Source organism: Misgurnus anguillicaudatus, chromosome 18 (genome assembly GCF_027580225.2).
Source record: "Misgurnus anguillicaudatus chromosome 18, ASM2758022v2, whole genome shotgun sequence".
Taxonomy (NCBI): Eukaryota; Metazoa; Chordata; class Actinopteri; order Cypriniformes; family Cobitidae; genus Misgurnus; species Misgurnus anguillicaudatus.
In genome coordinates, this window is record NC_073354.2 from 19,400,862 (window position 1) to 19,417,307 (window position 16,446).

Consider the following 16,446-nt stretch of genomic DNA (forward strand, 5'->3'; position numbering starts at 1 on the left):
ATCTTCTCCTCGTTCTCTCCTTCATTTCCATCTTGTCACACCACAGCTAATACCAACATTCTCCTCATTGAAGCAGTCCAAGGCCTCTCAGACACTGTCAAAACACTGGAATCCAGACTAGGAGTTTTTAAAACACTATCGCTTATTGCACATCTGGAGCTATGTTGCCCGGTACCTCTATGGCTTCCTTTCCGGGTTTCAACTCGCTCTCTGGATTTAACCACCTTTTGCCTGCTCCTTCAACATCTTCTGCTACTCCTGCATCATCTACTCGTCTTAATGACCAAACTCCATTTCAAGATACATCCGCTCTACCGACAACTTCGCAATACAATCTCTCCACCACAAGCTTTTGATACTCTAATAGACTGGTCAATTACTGACACCGATCTCTTGGTCCGTAATTTTGCAGGTCAGAAAATTATGGCTTGTGCAGTCTGCAGTTTCCACAGACACTCCGCCTCTTTTTGGCCTAAAGCTCACGATAGCCACAGTCCAGGTGCTGGCCATGGTACTGAATATGCAGGGTCCCCTATGATTTAAAAGGACATCCTATTTTTGATTTCAATGGCATTCCTCTGTGTAATAATTTTAACAAATCTGTCTGTTTAAATTTGCAGACATCAAACCAAAAAGCGCTCAACCTCCATGAAAAATATTATTAACCATCTCTCCATCCCTATCAATGTCCCAGCACTATATTGCTATTTATTGTCCCACCCGATCCATCTTTCATCCATCTTTCATTGACTAATTGCTAACTAACTGACCGTTCTTTGCCCATTACTTTCTTCTTACAGTACATAACCAAAAAATTACAATCAGCTCTAACTGCACCCAATGTAGTGTTTGCTTTGCTTGACAAAGAGGTTAAACAAACTAAATTTTAGAGATTAAAATGATTGTAAATGGTCAGTAATTAACTTATAATAAATATTAGGGACATACTTTCAAATAAAAATTATTGATTGCGACCTTTGACCTGTTCAACTTTTTTTGACCGAAAGTTAATGAGATAAAAATCTTTCTGAAAGCCTGAAAACTATACTAAACCTATTTTTCACATGTCTTGACTTAAATGTTAAACGTCTCATTTTTTTAGACAGTGTTTTGTACTATGTGTTTTTTTTCTTTACGTAAGCTCTACTTATTAGTATAATGCGGACCACTTGTGTAAACATATTTTCTTGCTATCGCAGGAAGACATGTTTTACGAGTTAAAACCGTTAAAAACACGCATGTAGCGAGTGGTATCGCACGTTTCTAATTAAGTCTGCATTCATGGATGGCACTCTAGTCCTAAGGCCACATGACTAATTGTCAAAGGTCAGAAAGTGTTCGCTTTGGTGACAATGAATCACACATAACTATTATTTTTGCAATTTGATTTGTATTGCACTGGAGATAAACCCGGTTATAAATATCCTGCCCCATCGTCCACCACCTCGTAAACATTTCATTCGTGTTCAAATAACCCAGTCATCACCCGGGCACTGCCATAATGATTACGCACCAGAGTAAGCGCACCTCTCAGGAATGCCACTTCAAAGGCAGCACCCCCTTTAAGTGTGAGTTTTATCACAGGCCATATCTCTGTATTGTACATTTCGTTTTCTTTGATAATTTTCCTTAAAAAAGGGTGTTTAATGAAACTTTTCAATGTAAGAATTTCAATATCATTCCTGACACCACAGCCGGTATAGTTAAAAGTTCAGTGCAACGTGGGAGGTCCGGTCAAAAGTTCAAGGTCACCCCTCACCCACAGGAAAAGTTAAACCTCCCCACAGGTCAAAGGTCATAATCAATCAGTTGATAAAACTACATTATACTCAAATTTACAGATACACATTTATTTTATGCTTTAGTTCACTTCAACAGTAACATTTTCAGCATTTTAGCTAAACAGTAATGATATTCATCACTTGATAAATGGCTATTTACAGTCTTGCATTACTACAGTAAAAGTTTGATTTTGAGTTTGCCCCCCAAATTTTTTAGCACCAGACGCCACTGTGTGTCAGTGCAGAATCCAAAGCTCTACCTAAATTACAGAGACATGTCAGCCTTGAAGAAGCGTAACTTAAATAGTTACACAACAAATGGAATATAATAAATCTGAAAGATTAACCTAATAATCTGCATGTTCCTCTGTGTACTAAAATGTTTCACCCCAGTGTTGCAGGATCCATTAACTCTTCAATCACAAGTCATGATTAAAGAAAAAATGGCTATACTTTGCTGCCAAACAGGTGTTTCAGCACAGCTGTCAATTAATGTTAAATAGTGTTCTAGTTATTAATATGATTATTTTAGAAATGTATAAGCTATTAATCATGTTAAGATTCTTGAACTTGTTTAAGGTTCTGAAGGAATACTAAAGGGGTTTGGTGATAAACAAATTAAAATGCAATCCATTTTTTTTAATCTTGGGCTCTTCTCATCATACCCTTACGAAAAAGAAGTATACTTCAAGTTCATTTTATTAAGTATACTTAAGTAATGATGGAGTATAGTTTTAAGTATACTTTATGTAGTAAGTGTACTAACATTTATGTTCTAGTAGTATACTGTAAGTGTACTGCTTGAATACCGCTTGGGACTAAGGCCATGTTTACATTAGAGCATTTGCGTTTTAAAACGGCATTTTAAAATGAAAACGATCCTCGTTTATACTGGCATTTTTAAAAGAATCTTAATCCACACTATACACCACCATAAACGCATGAAACATGACCAATCACGTTACTGGGCATGCGCATATAAGTGTAAAATAACTTATTACTCTAATAACAGCTTACATTTGCACGTTTACGCAGCCTAGGGGTGTGCGATATTGACAAAAAGTCATACATGGGTCCTTTGCTGGCAACTATAACAGACACTATTTTTGAACCTATAAAAATGTGTTTGGGAAAGTCTTATACTGTTCTATTTCCCCCCTACAACATATTAATATGATTAATAGGTTAATTTTTATTTTATAACTAAACAGAAAGGTCTTTATGATTTAAAAAGAAATCATTCAAGTGAACAGTACTAAACAGTAGCGAACTTGAAGCAAAAATAAATGTCAGCAAATGCAAACTTTAATCAAACATAGTAAGAGGTGAAGTATTGCTTTAGCCTACCAGAAATGCTTATTGCATTAATTTTTAAAACTGTGCGAGGTCCGTGCACGTCCTCCGCTAGCAACACACAAATAGCTAAAAGCGCAAGCGCCTAAACGAGCATCATATTAATGACGTTGAGTTTATTGTTTTTATTAATTTATATTCACAAAACTTATCAACAAAACATCGATTAAAATTAAGAGACAAATTATCTGGAACGAAATTCATTTTAAAGTAGCAAACAAAACTTACATTAAACTGGAAAATAATGTCTGACCCATTACAATTCTTCCTTCATATTGGCCTTTACAACGCCTATATTGCGTTTAAAATTACAGTCTATCTTTCGTAAGCTAACTAAATTTAAACAAAACATAAACACTTATACTGTTCTAGCTCCCCCTACAACATATTAATATGATTAATAGGTTAATTTTGATTTTATAACTAAACAGAAAGGTCTTTATGATTTAAAAAGAAAGCATTCTAAACAGTAGCGAACTTGAAGCAAAAATAAATTTTAGCAAATGCAAACTTCAATCAAAATATAGTAAGAAGTGAAGTATTGCTTTAGCCTACCAGAAATGCTTAATGCATTAATTTTTTAAAGTGTGCGAGGTCCGTGCACGTCCTCCGCTAGCAACACACAAATAGATAAAAGCCAAGCGCCTAAACAAGCATTATATTAATGACGTTGAGTTTATTGTTTTTATTAATTTATATTCAACAAACTTATCAACAAAACATCGATTAAAATTAAGAGACAAATTATCTGAAACGAAATTCATTTTAAAGTAGCAAACAAAACTTACATTAAACTGGAAAATAATGTCTGACCCATTACAATTCTCCCTTCATATTGGCCTTTGCAACGCCTATATGGCGTATAAAATTACAGTCTATCTTTCGTAAGCTAACTAAATTTAAACAAAACATAAACACATTAAACCCAACAATACTCAAACATTAATATAAAACAGACATTATCTATAAGGATACATGTTAAAACAATCCGATATAGCGTTTATAATAGCTGGTTGGTAGATGTTTACTATTTTTGGCAAAACCTCCATTGCAAACCAACATTTACATCAATAAAATAATTTTTACTTTGAAAATGATGCGCTGTCCCGTTAATATCAGCTGTTCGTTTACATAAGACTCCGTCTACGTTCATTTACACTCAGAGCAACGTCTGAGTTCTCAAACTAAAACAGGGTCTTCAGCGTTTGCGAACGAATCCGTTTATGAGGGTCGAAAACGGTGATGTAGTGTAGATGAAAGGCGTAAACGTAGCAAAAGTAACGCGTTTTAAAGCATAAACGCATTAATGTAAACATAGCCTAAATTGGCCCACTTTTAGTATATAAAAGTATACTTCTAAGTGTACTCTAAGTGTAAGAGTAGTCAACTTTAAGTGTACAACTAGTGCACAATTAGTTCTTCATTTGTACTGCAAGTGAACTCATAAGTATACTAGTAGTTTTCTAGACTTATACTTCAAGTGTACATGCAAATGTTCTGTTAGTGTACTCTTAGTAAACTAGTAGGTTACTAATTTTGTGCTGCAGGTATACTTCCAAGTGTTTTTTTAATTTATTATTAGTTAACTAGTAGTTTACTAGTCATATTCTTCAAGTGTACATGCAAGTGTTCTGTTAGTGTACTCTTAGTAAACTAGTAGGTTACTAATTTTGTGCTGCAGGTATACTTCCAAGTGTTCTTTTAATATACTTTTAGTTATCTAGTAGTTTAGTAGTCATATACTGAAAGTGTACATGCAAATGTTCTGTTAGTGTACTCTTAGTAGTAGGTTACTAATTTTGTGCTGCAGGTATACTTCCAAGTGTTCTTTTAATTTATTTTTAGTTATCTAGTAGTTTACTAGTCATATACTTCAAGTGTACATGCAAGTGTTCTGTTAGTGTACTCTTAGTAAACTAGTAGGTTACTTATTGTATACTGCTTGTGTAACAAAGCACTTTGACACTGAGGATCCATCTGCAGGTTTTTATTAAACACACTCATATTCCAACAGGCAAGGTCAAACAACAACAAACACACCAATGTAGGGCAGGCAAATCTCGTAGTCATGAAACAGACAAAAGGTTCAGAGCAGTCAACAAACATACTCATGAAACCAGGGGCCCGTTTCAATAAGGAGGTTCAACCAACTCCGAGTTTAAACTTGAACTCTGAGTTGATTTACTCTGAGATAGTGTAAACTCTGAGTTTTTGGTTACAGAAAAGCTGATCTGAGTTAGTTCAATCGACTCCGAGTAGGTTGACTCTGAGTTAAGCGCGTGCACAGCCACAATGAAAAGCCATCATCAATGGAGCTCAGATATTACGATTTACCATGGCAACAGCACGTGACAAAGAGGTCTTAATCATATTTACTACTAAAACTGAAAGTGTTACTGCAAGTGTACAGCAACTACGAGCATATATTTTAAAGATAAGAGTTGTTTTTGTTAATTGATACTATAGTAAATGCGTACATTTAATTTTTCATCACAGTTAAAATATCAGAAGTAAATAAACTGAGGACTGTACATTATTATATTCATTTACATGCACATGCAATCCCATGGACAAAAAGATGACAGCAGTTCAGCTAAAATAAAATTAAGCATAATACTTTGTCATATAAGGCTACGAACTTTACAAATGTTTGTCATGAATAAAACAAAAATTCCCCCAGCCAGGATTCGAACTCCGATCGCTGATGGTATGTCTGGCCCAATATCACACAGCACTATCCACTAGACCAGCGGTAATGACGAGTGGATACGTAAGAAATGTCAAGGCAACTGTATAAATGTAAGAGCACCACAAAGACTGATATTAGTCATATAATGATATTTATATATCTAAAATGACTGCAAAAAATAATAATTGCGCTCACATAAATGTAAGCGGATATGACAAAAAACACTCGGGGTCTCAAAATCCTCTCGGGACATAAATGTAACTTTCTACAAATGAATGCAACATCATCATCTACAAGATTCTCTATAAAAGTACATGACATTTTAGTCACTAAGACGATCTATGCACCTAAGTATATCATATTAGCTTTACAAGTCATTTCAATTTACTGTTTTAATTTTTTTTTTGTTTTAAGTTTAGTGTAATATATACAAATATAAAGTCGTAAGTTAAAATGGTTTGCACTGGCAATTTAATTATAACTTAAAGACAGCTAAAAATGTTTTTACAGTGTACATGATAAAAATGTGCACAATGAATGAATGTACTAAAGCAACTAACAAGATTAAACACCGCTACTCCTTAAAAAATGGGGAGGAGACCACAAGAAACTCAAGAGTTTACCCAATAAAAACTGCTCCCGACCAGGTTAGGTTCAGAGAGAAAGTTACCCCGTAAACAGAATCATAAGTATAAGTTACCTCTCCTTCTGAAACAGGCTTGACTTACCCCGCTGTCTCAGGTTTAACCTACTACTTATTCTGACTCTGAGTTTTCCTCATTTCAGGGTTAACATACCCAGAGTTTTTACTTAACCACCTTTCTGAAACAGGCCCCAGGTAAAACAGATAAAGATCAATAAATACAGATCGATATGCAGGCAGGCAAACCGCTCAGCAATGACAGCCGGTACAAATCAAGATTTGCACTGACTGAATGTTTCCAGAGAGTTTATATAGGCTGTCCAATGAGCTTCAGGTGGCAGAGTAATCAGTCCAGTTATGCGGGATTATGGGAAATGGAGTCCAGAGCAAAAGTTAATTTTCAGGGGATTCAGCCATATATATAGATACATATACAACCTCAAATCAGAAAAAGTTGGGACACTGTAGAAATTTTGAATAAAAAAGGAATGGAATAATTTATGAATCTCATAAACTTATATTTTATTCACAATAGAATATAGATAACATATCAAATGTAGAAAGTGAGACATTTTGAAATGTCATGCCAAATATTGGCTCAATTTGGATTTTATGAGAGCTACACGTTCCAAAAAAGTTGGGACAGGTAGCAATAAGAGGCCGGAAAAGTTAAATGTACATATAAGGAACAGCTGAAGGAGGACCAATGTTTAGGAATAGGAATGTTGTCCCATTCTTGTCTAATACAGGCTTCTAGTTGCTCAACTGTCTTAGGTCTTCTTTGTCGCATCTTCCTCTTTATGATGCACCAAATATTTTCTATGGGTGAAAGATCTGGACTGCAGGCTGGCCATTTCAGTACCCGGATCTTTCTTCTACGCAACCATGATGTTGGAATTGATGTTGTAATTGATGCAGTATGTGGTCTGGCATTGTCATGTTGGAAAATGCAAGGTCTTCCCCGAAAGAGACAACGTCTGAATGGGACCATATGTGGTTATAGAACTTGGATAAACCTTTCAGCATTGATGGTGCCTTTCCAGATGTGTAAGCTGCCCATGCCACATGCACTCATGCAACACTATACCATCAGAGATGCAGGCTTCTGAACTGAGCGCTAATAACAACTTGGGTTGTCCTTGTCCTCTTTAGTCCGGATGAAATGTCGTCCCACTTTTCTATAAAAGACCTTCAAATTTTGATTCGTCTGACCACATAACAGTTTTCCACTTTGCCAAAGTCCATTTTAAATTAGCCTTGCCCAGGGAAAATGCCTGTGCTTCTGGATCATGTATATATAGATATGGCTTCTTTTTTGACCTATAGCGTTTTAGCTGGCAACGGCGAATGGCACAGTGGATTGTGTCCACTGACAATGTTTTCTAGAGCCCATGTTATGATTTCCATTACAGTAGCATTCCTGTATGTGATGCAGTGCCGTCCCGAAGATCCTGAAGAGGAGCCCGAAGATCACGGGCATCCAGTATGGTTTTCTGGCCTTGCCCCTTTACGAACAGAGATTGTTCCAGATTCTCTAAACCTTTGTATGATATTATGCACTGTAGATGATGATAACTTCAATCTCTTTGCAATTTTTCTCTGAGAAACTCAGAAAACTATTTTTCGTTGCAGCATTGGGGGAATTGGTGATTCTCTGCCCATCTTGACTTCTGAGAGACACTGCCACACTTTTTATACCCAATCATGTTGCCAATTAAGTTGCAAATTGGTCCTTTAGTTGTTCCTTATATGTACATTTAACTTTTATACTCTTATTGCTAACTTTTTTGGAATGTGTAGCTCTCATGAAATCCAAAATGATCCAATATTTGGCATTTTTTTATTCATTATTTTTGTTTGATTAGCTCACTGATAGCATACGAAAGATTTAGCTTCAAATTATAAGTACAATTAAAAGGTATATGTCAAGTATAAAAATTAATACACAGGAACATTGTATTGTACTTTAAGTGCAATGTATATATATTTATAGTATGATGTTAAGTTCACTTAAAGTAGTAAACTACTAGTTAACTAAAAGTATAGTAAAAGAATACTTGCAAGTATAACTGCAGCACACAATTAGTAACTTACTAGTTTACTAAGAGTACACTAACAGAACACTTGCATGTGCACTTTCAGTATGACTAGTACACTACTATTTAACTAAAAGTATAGTAAACAAATACTTGCAAGTATACCTGCAGCACACAATTAGTAACTTACTAGTTTACTAAGAGTACACTAACAGAACAATTGTATGTACACTTGAAGTATGACTAGTACACTACTAGTTAACTAAAAGTATAGTAAAAGAATACTTGCAAGTATACCTGCAGCACACAATTAGTAACTTACTAGTTTAAAAAGAGTACACTAACAGAACAATTGCATGTTCACTTTCAGTATGAGTACTAGTTAACTAAAAGTATAGTAAAAGAATACTTGCAAGTATACCTGCAGCACTAAATTAATAACCTACTAGTTTACTAACACTAAAGATTCTCCATAAAGATAATATACATTTGTACACTACATATACTTTCAAAATGTACTTAAAATATACTGTTTCTAAAGGATGCTAAATAATGTATTTTATAAATAATGCACAGAACTTTATCTCCAAGTATATTTTTTTAAGTATACTTTATATATACTAAATTATAATTATTTTGAAATATGTTAAAAGTTTAATTGTTAGCAAATATATTGTAAGCATACTTTCAATATATTCAAAGATGGTACATTTCTTTCTAAGTATATTTGTAATGTACTATTGCAAAGTTAAGTATAGTTGAAATACAATAAAGTATATTTATTTTTCACCAGGGCTAATCATATGGCTTTTTGCAGCTTTCTTGATGCAGCTTTCATTGTTGCATTTTTACTTTATACTATATAAGTATATGTCAGTAAACAAGTATAGGCCAAATATACTTAGACATTTCTGTCAGTATAGGTCAAGTATACTTTAGTACAATTTAAGTATATTTCTGAGAAAGACCTACAGTACATTTTAGAGAAGTACATAAAAAGTAAACTGAACGTATACTTTCTTATTTTAAGTTTAAAAGAAGTATACTTTAAGCACACTTGAATAAACTTCTTTTTCGTAAGGGTACATAGTGTTTTAGGGTACAGGATTAAGTACATCTTTCTATTTAGGGTAGGCAAGGAGAGTCAAATCTACTATCTTGTCAAGTATATTACTACCATAATAATATTAATAATCTAGGATTAGATCATACTCACATAAAACTTGCAGTAGATTTCCCTCGTGGATGTTCTCTGCTCTCTTTCAGGTTCAGGTAGAAGCTCACAGACCTCTTCTTGTCTTCATACATACAGTTTAAGTTTTATTATAATACAATTTGGTTGGTTTACAATTAGAAGTTTTTCCAAATTGAATAAAAACAAAAAACAAAGTCTACAACTAAGTCAAAGTTAAAGCACACAAGTTTCAGACTGTCAGACAACGGAGATGCCGTCCATGTGTGAAAGTCCTCCAACTACATAAATTTATAGACAAGGTCTAAAGTTCCTTGCTGACATCAGGGGCTCTTTGGAACGCCTTTCGTGCTCTCACATTTACTAGGGAGTCCCCCTAATGTCATCCTATAAAAACAATGGAGTTGACAAGCCTGCAAAACATCCTATCCGATAGTCATTTTATGCAGTATTCTTAATACTTCTCTCTACATTTGTATATTTTGTCATGTAAAGCATGTACCAAGATATACCGTCTCCTTTGTTTGGATGTGCATTGTACTTCAATATGTGTGACTGAACACTCTTTGGCCCAGTTCCAACTCACCATCTTCTGCAAAAACAACAGACATATGCACTCGACATCTATAAATTGTCGTAACATTTCTAATTTTGTCTGTCAAGCTTCTAACTGTCATGGTTGCTGAAGGTCCCTTTTAAATAAAATTCTCTCCCCCTTTAAGGGGCTTCGGTTACACATGACAAACTCATCAAAGGAAGTTTTTGTCTTTTTAAATGTTCCTTTTTCCATTTTTATTCTTAAAATGAGACACTGTTGCCTCTCTTATGCTTACATTGTCATTGCCAAACACAGTAATTATCATGGCACTTTTTAGCTTTGTAATAGCATTGGATAGTGACCATTTTAAAACTCTAAAAAGTCCATCCATCTATCAAAAACTAATACATAAAGTTATTATATTCTTGTTCTATTAAAGTCTTCTGAGGCAAAGCCATGGGTTTCTGTAACGCTGGGTCACTTTCTCGTGAACACGCGTAGTTTGTAAAAAACATAATTTGTGACTAAGTAAGGTCATGTCAAAGATTGAAATCATAGTGAATTAACCCATTTGTGCCTGATGCAGCATCTTCTGTTGATCAAAACATACACAACACTCCAAAAATCTACCCTGTCTTTCCCTTGATTTTATTCAGCATGTGTAATATGATAAAGAAGCAATGTTTTTGCATTTATTAGACACGTTTGCTACGGACTAGAGGGCTTGACCTTGACCGCTTTCATATTGCATGTATAGTTTATCTGCATCTGTGGTTTTTAAATGAACAGAGGCAAGCCAGCAGAGCTCTGTATGATAGAAGTCATTTGATTTGCTCTTCATTAGACAAAAACACTATACAACACTAAGAAATATTTATTTAATACATTTCAAATCTAAAGGTGCAATGTGAGACTTTTAGTGGGGATTTCTTGACAAAAATACAATATAATATACATAACTCAGTGGTGTATAAAGACCCTACAAAATGAACTGTGTTTTTATTACCTTAAAATGAGACGTTTTTATCTACATTAACTAGGGGTCCCCTTACATGGAAGTCCTCATCATGTTTCTACATTAGCCTTAAATGGACAAACCGTGTTTTGTCACTATGTTGTCTCAGACGATGATGTTTGTCCTATGGCAACTACCATACCTTCAATATGTGTTTCGAAAAAGAGTGTTGAGCTATGGACTGAGCCGTTGGTTGAATTTCACAAGCTCATCGCTAGATGCTGCTAAAAATCCCACATTGCACTTTTAAGCCTAGGTTAGCTAGTTGGCCAACTAGTCTAGGTGTTCCTTTTTGTTAGGAGGACGGTCATAGGCAGGATTGAAACCCACAGTCCCACATTGCCCCTCTTCGGAAATTCCGAATGGCACTGTTAAAAGAGAAAGTCATATGTGAGAAAGTCACACACTAAATAAATAAACATTCCATAACAAAAAATAAACCTACCATTGGGGGACTCACCATTTGGTATATTGACATAGCCAGCCACGAGAATCACAAAATCATCTTTAAAGTCAGCATTGCCAGGGTTAAAATCCTCAAATGTGGGCTTTAGATCATCGTAGAGAACCCATCGATCAGAGAGGAATAACCCAACAATGACGTGGTCGAGTGATGATTTTAGTGTTGTCAATAAACACTGTAGTTCGAAGATCCTAATCAAAAAGTGATGGAAAGCATTGTAAATAACACACATCACAGACATAAAGTATGTTTTATATTTTTCTTTATGAACGGATTTGTTGTTTCTACCTGTCATAGTCATCACAAACAGTCAGTGGTGGTGCTGTATCCAGCCGTCGGTCTACTTCTACTATAATGGCTGCAGGATTGTAATCGTTTATCCCTAAAGCACGCACATCTCCAAGGTGTTCAAATTTACTTGGGTTGAAAACAGAAACAAAGTGTTAAAAAAGTAATTCTCCCAAGGTCACCAGTAAGGTTGAGCTTACAAAGATTTTACAATTTGTGAATTTTCCTGAACAAATTTAGAATACAGTGATGATATTCAAAAACGTTTTTGCTCAGAAACCAAGAGTAATGAATAAATGTTTAAGGAAGTTAAAGATGTACTACTGTATTAAACAAAAGCAACTTACCCTAATGTTTTAATGAGGGTTTTTTGATGAATTGCTGCGATTATATTGTCCTCATCAAAATGGTATGTGGCCAAAACAAATTCATTAAATATGTTTAAATGGTCCTTTGGTTCACTCCTAGCATCTACTACAAAACATGGCACAATACTGAGCGAATCATTAGTTACAGTAACTTTAAATATGCGATTTGTAGCCAAATTAATTTGTGCAAACACCCAGCATGCTTTGGCCTCATTATACATTCTAGCATGTAAAAAAACCATAGCTGCTCTCAGTATTTCATGACAGCTGAAAAGAGATTTAACTCTGTCAGTTTTTAAATATAAACGATATAAGGCCATGAGAAGTGAATCAGTGACACACATATTAATGAACTTGAATGGACCATATTGACCATCAGCTGGCAAAGAGATAGCATCGGGCAACTCTTCTGAACTACAGTAGAAAGATAAAAGAATTTAAAGAAATTAAGCACCACTAATAAGAACCAAATTATAAAAAATACAGTACAATTTAATTTTTATTTAACTAGATTTTACTAACCTTAACCCAATCCTCTTCACCAACTTGTCAGCTGTTAGAAATTAGTCAAAACTTAATGTTCTGTTTTTAACTTTAAACTGCAACTGCATTAATCTGCATAAATAAAGATTGGTGTAATTTCATACCTTTTGTCAGGAGATATTGGTTCCAATTTAATATGAAGAGATCCAAAAGGAGATGCCTGAAACAACAGATTAAAGTGAGATATAGTTCAATTTAGGCTAACATTTTGCACCCAATTTATTAAAGGCGGAGTCAACGATGTTTTAAACCCAATGTTGATATTTGAAATCACCTAAACAAACACGCCCCTACCCCAATAAAATCTGGACCTTCTATTGATAGACCCGCCCCACACATACGCAACCCGGCAAGGATGTCGGTTAGTAGACACGCCCCTTACTGCTGATTGGCTATAAGTGTGTTTTGGTAGTCGGCCCGTCTCCTTTTCCAAAGCGTTTTTCAAACATTGTGGACTCCGCCTTTAATCTCACACTGTAAAGGTTACAAGATTTAAATTTTCATATGTCATGCGCAGTGCAGGCCTGCTATATAGGGATAATTTGTCACACTTTTCACACTGTCTAACATTTACTGATCACCATTCATCACAATGGTATAATACATAGCTAATACATAGATCTAATCTAATACAATCTACAACCCGAATTCCAGAAAAGTTGGGACGTTTTTTAAACTTTAATAAAATTATAACTAAAAGACTTTCAAATCACAGGAGCCAATATTTTATTCACAATAGAACATTGAAAACATAGCAAATGTTTAAACTGAGAAATTTTACAATTGTATGCACAAAATGAGCTAATTTCAAATTTGATATCTGCTAAAGGTCTCAAAATAGTTGGGACAGGGCATGTTTACCATGGTGTTGCATTTCCTTTTCTTTTCAAAACAGTTTAAAGACGTCTGGGCATTGAGGCTATATGAGTTGCTGGAGTTTTGGTGTTGGAATTTGGTCCCATTCTTGCCTTATATAGATTTCCAGTTGCTGAAGAGTTTGTGGTCGTCTTTGATGTATTTTTCGTTTAATGATGCGCCAAATGTTCTCTATAGGTGAAAGCAGGCAGGCCAGTTCAGCACCCGGACTCTTCTACGACGAAGCCATGCTGTTGTAATAGCTGCAGTATATGGTTTTGCATTGTCCTGCTGAAATATACAAGGCCTTCCCTAAAATAGACGTCGCTTGGAGGGCAGCATATGTTGCTCTAAAACCTTTATATACCTTTCAGCATTTACAGAGCCTTCCAAAACATGCAAGCAGCCAATACTGTATGCACTGAGGCACCCCCATACCATCAGAGATGCTGGCTTTTGAACTGAACGCTGATAACATGCTGGAAGGTCTTCCTCCTCTTTAGCCCGGAGGACACGGCGTCCGTGATTTCCAACAAGAATGTCAAATTTGTACTCGTCTGACCATAGAACACTATTCCACTTTGAAATAGTCCATTTTAAATGAGCCTTGGCCCACAGGACACGACGGCGCTTCTGGACCATGTTCACATAGCTTCCTTTTTGCATGATAGAGCTTTAGTTGGCATCTGCTGATGGCACGGTGGATTGTGTTTATCGACCCATTTAGTAATGTCATTGATACAATCATGCCGATGAGTGATGCAGTGTCGTCCAAGGGCCCGAAAACCACGGGCATCCAATAAAGGTCTCCGGCCTTGTCCTTTACGCACAGAGATTTCTTCAGTTTCTCTGAATCTTTTGATGATGTTATGCACTGTAGATGATGAGATTTGCAACGCCTTTGCAATTTGACGTTGAGGAACATTGTTTTTAAAGTATTCCACAATCTTTTTACGCAGTCTTTCACAGATTGGAGAGCCTCTGCCCATCTTTACTTCTGCTTCTCTAAGACATACCTTTTATAGCTAATCATGTTACAGACTTAATATCAATTAACTTGATGTTCTCCTAGCTGAATCTTTTCAAAACTGCTTGCTTTTTTAGCCATTTGTTGCCCCCGTGCCAACTTTTTTGAGACCTGTAGCAAGCATTACATTTTAAATGAGCTAATTAAGTGGATAAAAGTAACGTTTCTCAGTTTAAACATTTGCTATGTTATCTAAATATTGGCTCATGTGATTTGAAATTCCTTTAGTTCTCATTTCATTCAAATTTAAAAAACATCCCAACTTTTCCGGAATTCGGGTTGTAAAACATAGATACATAGCTGGCATGTTTATTCAGTTCACTGTTCAGTTCAGTTCAGTTAACATCCATAGCTGTCTGTAGCCAAATGTTGAACACTACCTGGTCCTGATAGCAATGGCAACTTTATTTATATAGCACAATTAAAACAACAACAACAAAAAGTTGACCAATGTGCTTTACAAAGAAACAGAAATAAGCATCACACAAAAGCACAACCTAAAATCTTCATCAATAACTTCATCAAGTTATTGAAAACAAATGTTTTCAGTTGTATTTTAAAATCCTGTAAGGTAGTCACATGTGTAGAATAACAGGGGGACACATGGGACATGCCCCCACACACACACTTTGAAATGAACTGTCCCGCCGCACTTTTAAACTCAGGTTTTGGCTAGAGGGGATATGGCTAAGGACAAATCTCACATGATGTTTCTTACGTAGATTTCAAGGGGCTACAGATTTCCAATGTTTTGACTATTTGCTCGCTTTTGTCTGTTCGTGACTCCACAGCTCAGCTCAAGCACTTGTTTATGTTTTTTCCATTCATTGCAGTGCTGCATAAATCACTGTTGCACAACCATCCATACACCGGCATTTTGCTCATTTTGAAATATTCACTACTTCACTATTGACAGGTTAAAAGTTCATTACCGGTGAGAACACATTAACATTTTCTTTTATACTGTAATGTCCAAAAATCAAAACCCTGTACCTACAGATAGTTAAATACTAAAAGTAGTGTATAGCCTAAAATGCTACATGGCAGCAAACGGCAACAGCATTTCAACTCCTTCACAATTCACTTTACTCAAAATTCTTCACTATTTGATTATTTGAAATACAGATAAGAAATCTTAATGATTTTACCTGTATATTTGCACCTCCATCGAAGTTTTTGGACTCCATTCCAGGTTTCGTGTATCTAGACATGCATGTCAGTACAGTATGTGATGTGGAGCTTCCTCTAACAGGATATACGTAACTTCCTGACAAACGGATGTCTAGGCTGTTGACTAATACAAAGCTTCACAAGCAATTTTTCATAAGCCTGGGATTACATGTATTTAATAGATAATGTTTATAAAAGAACAGGTTGATAATCTACAGTATGTACACATTTTTTTAACTTCCAGAGGTGCTAATTGAAAATTCTACCACATAATTTCTTTGCAGTACACTCTTAAAGACAAAGTTGCTTAAAAATTGTTCACATTGATGCCATAGAACCATTCAAAGGTTACTAGAAGAATATTTATATTATTTTCTATTAAATGTAATAAATTGGGACGCAGCAATGGTGATCGTGTATACCCTGAAGTGATTATTTGCAATAACAACCAGGGCTGCCCGGTGGCCCAGGGCAAGCATGAGAGA

The 16,446-nt window shown here is 35.4% G+C and overlaps 1 protein-coding gene across 2 annotated transcripts; it reads right to left on the reverse strand.

The window, feature by feature from the left end:
- Window positions 1–10,460: 10,460 nt before the first annotated feature.
- LOC129428903 (uncharacterized) lies at window positions 10,461–16,064 on the reverse strand. 2 transcript variants are annotated; one of them, XM_055185273.2, is made up of 7 exons: window positions 15,940–16,064; window positions 13,014–13,069; window positions 12,889–12,919; window positions 12,346–12,780; window positions 11,999–12,127; window positions 11,693–11,901; window positions 10,461–11,615 (listed from the first exon to the last, which is right to left on the reverse strand). In XM_055185273.2, the coding sequence occupies exons 1-7, from the start codon at window positions 15,957–15,959 to the stop codon at window positions 11,521–11,523; spliced, it is 975 nt and encodes a 324-aa protein (XP_055041248.2). In that variant the 5' UTR covers window positions 15,960–16,064; the 3' UTR covers window positions 10,461–11,520. The 2 variants fall into 2 exon arrangements, with proteins under 2 accessions (XP_055041248.2, XP_055041249.2); XM_055185274.2 differs by having other exon boundaries at window positions 10,465–11,615; window positions 11,708–11,901; window positions 15,940–16,063.
- Between the last annotated feature and the right edge of the window lie 382 nt (window positions 16,065–16,446).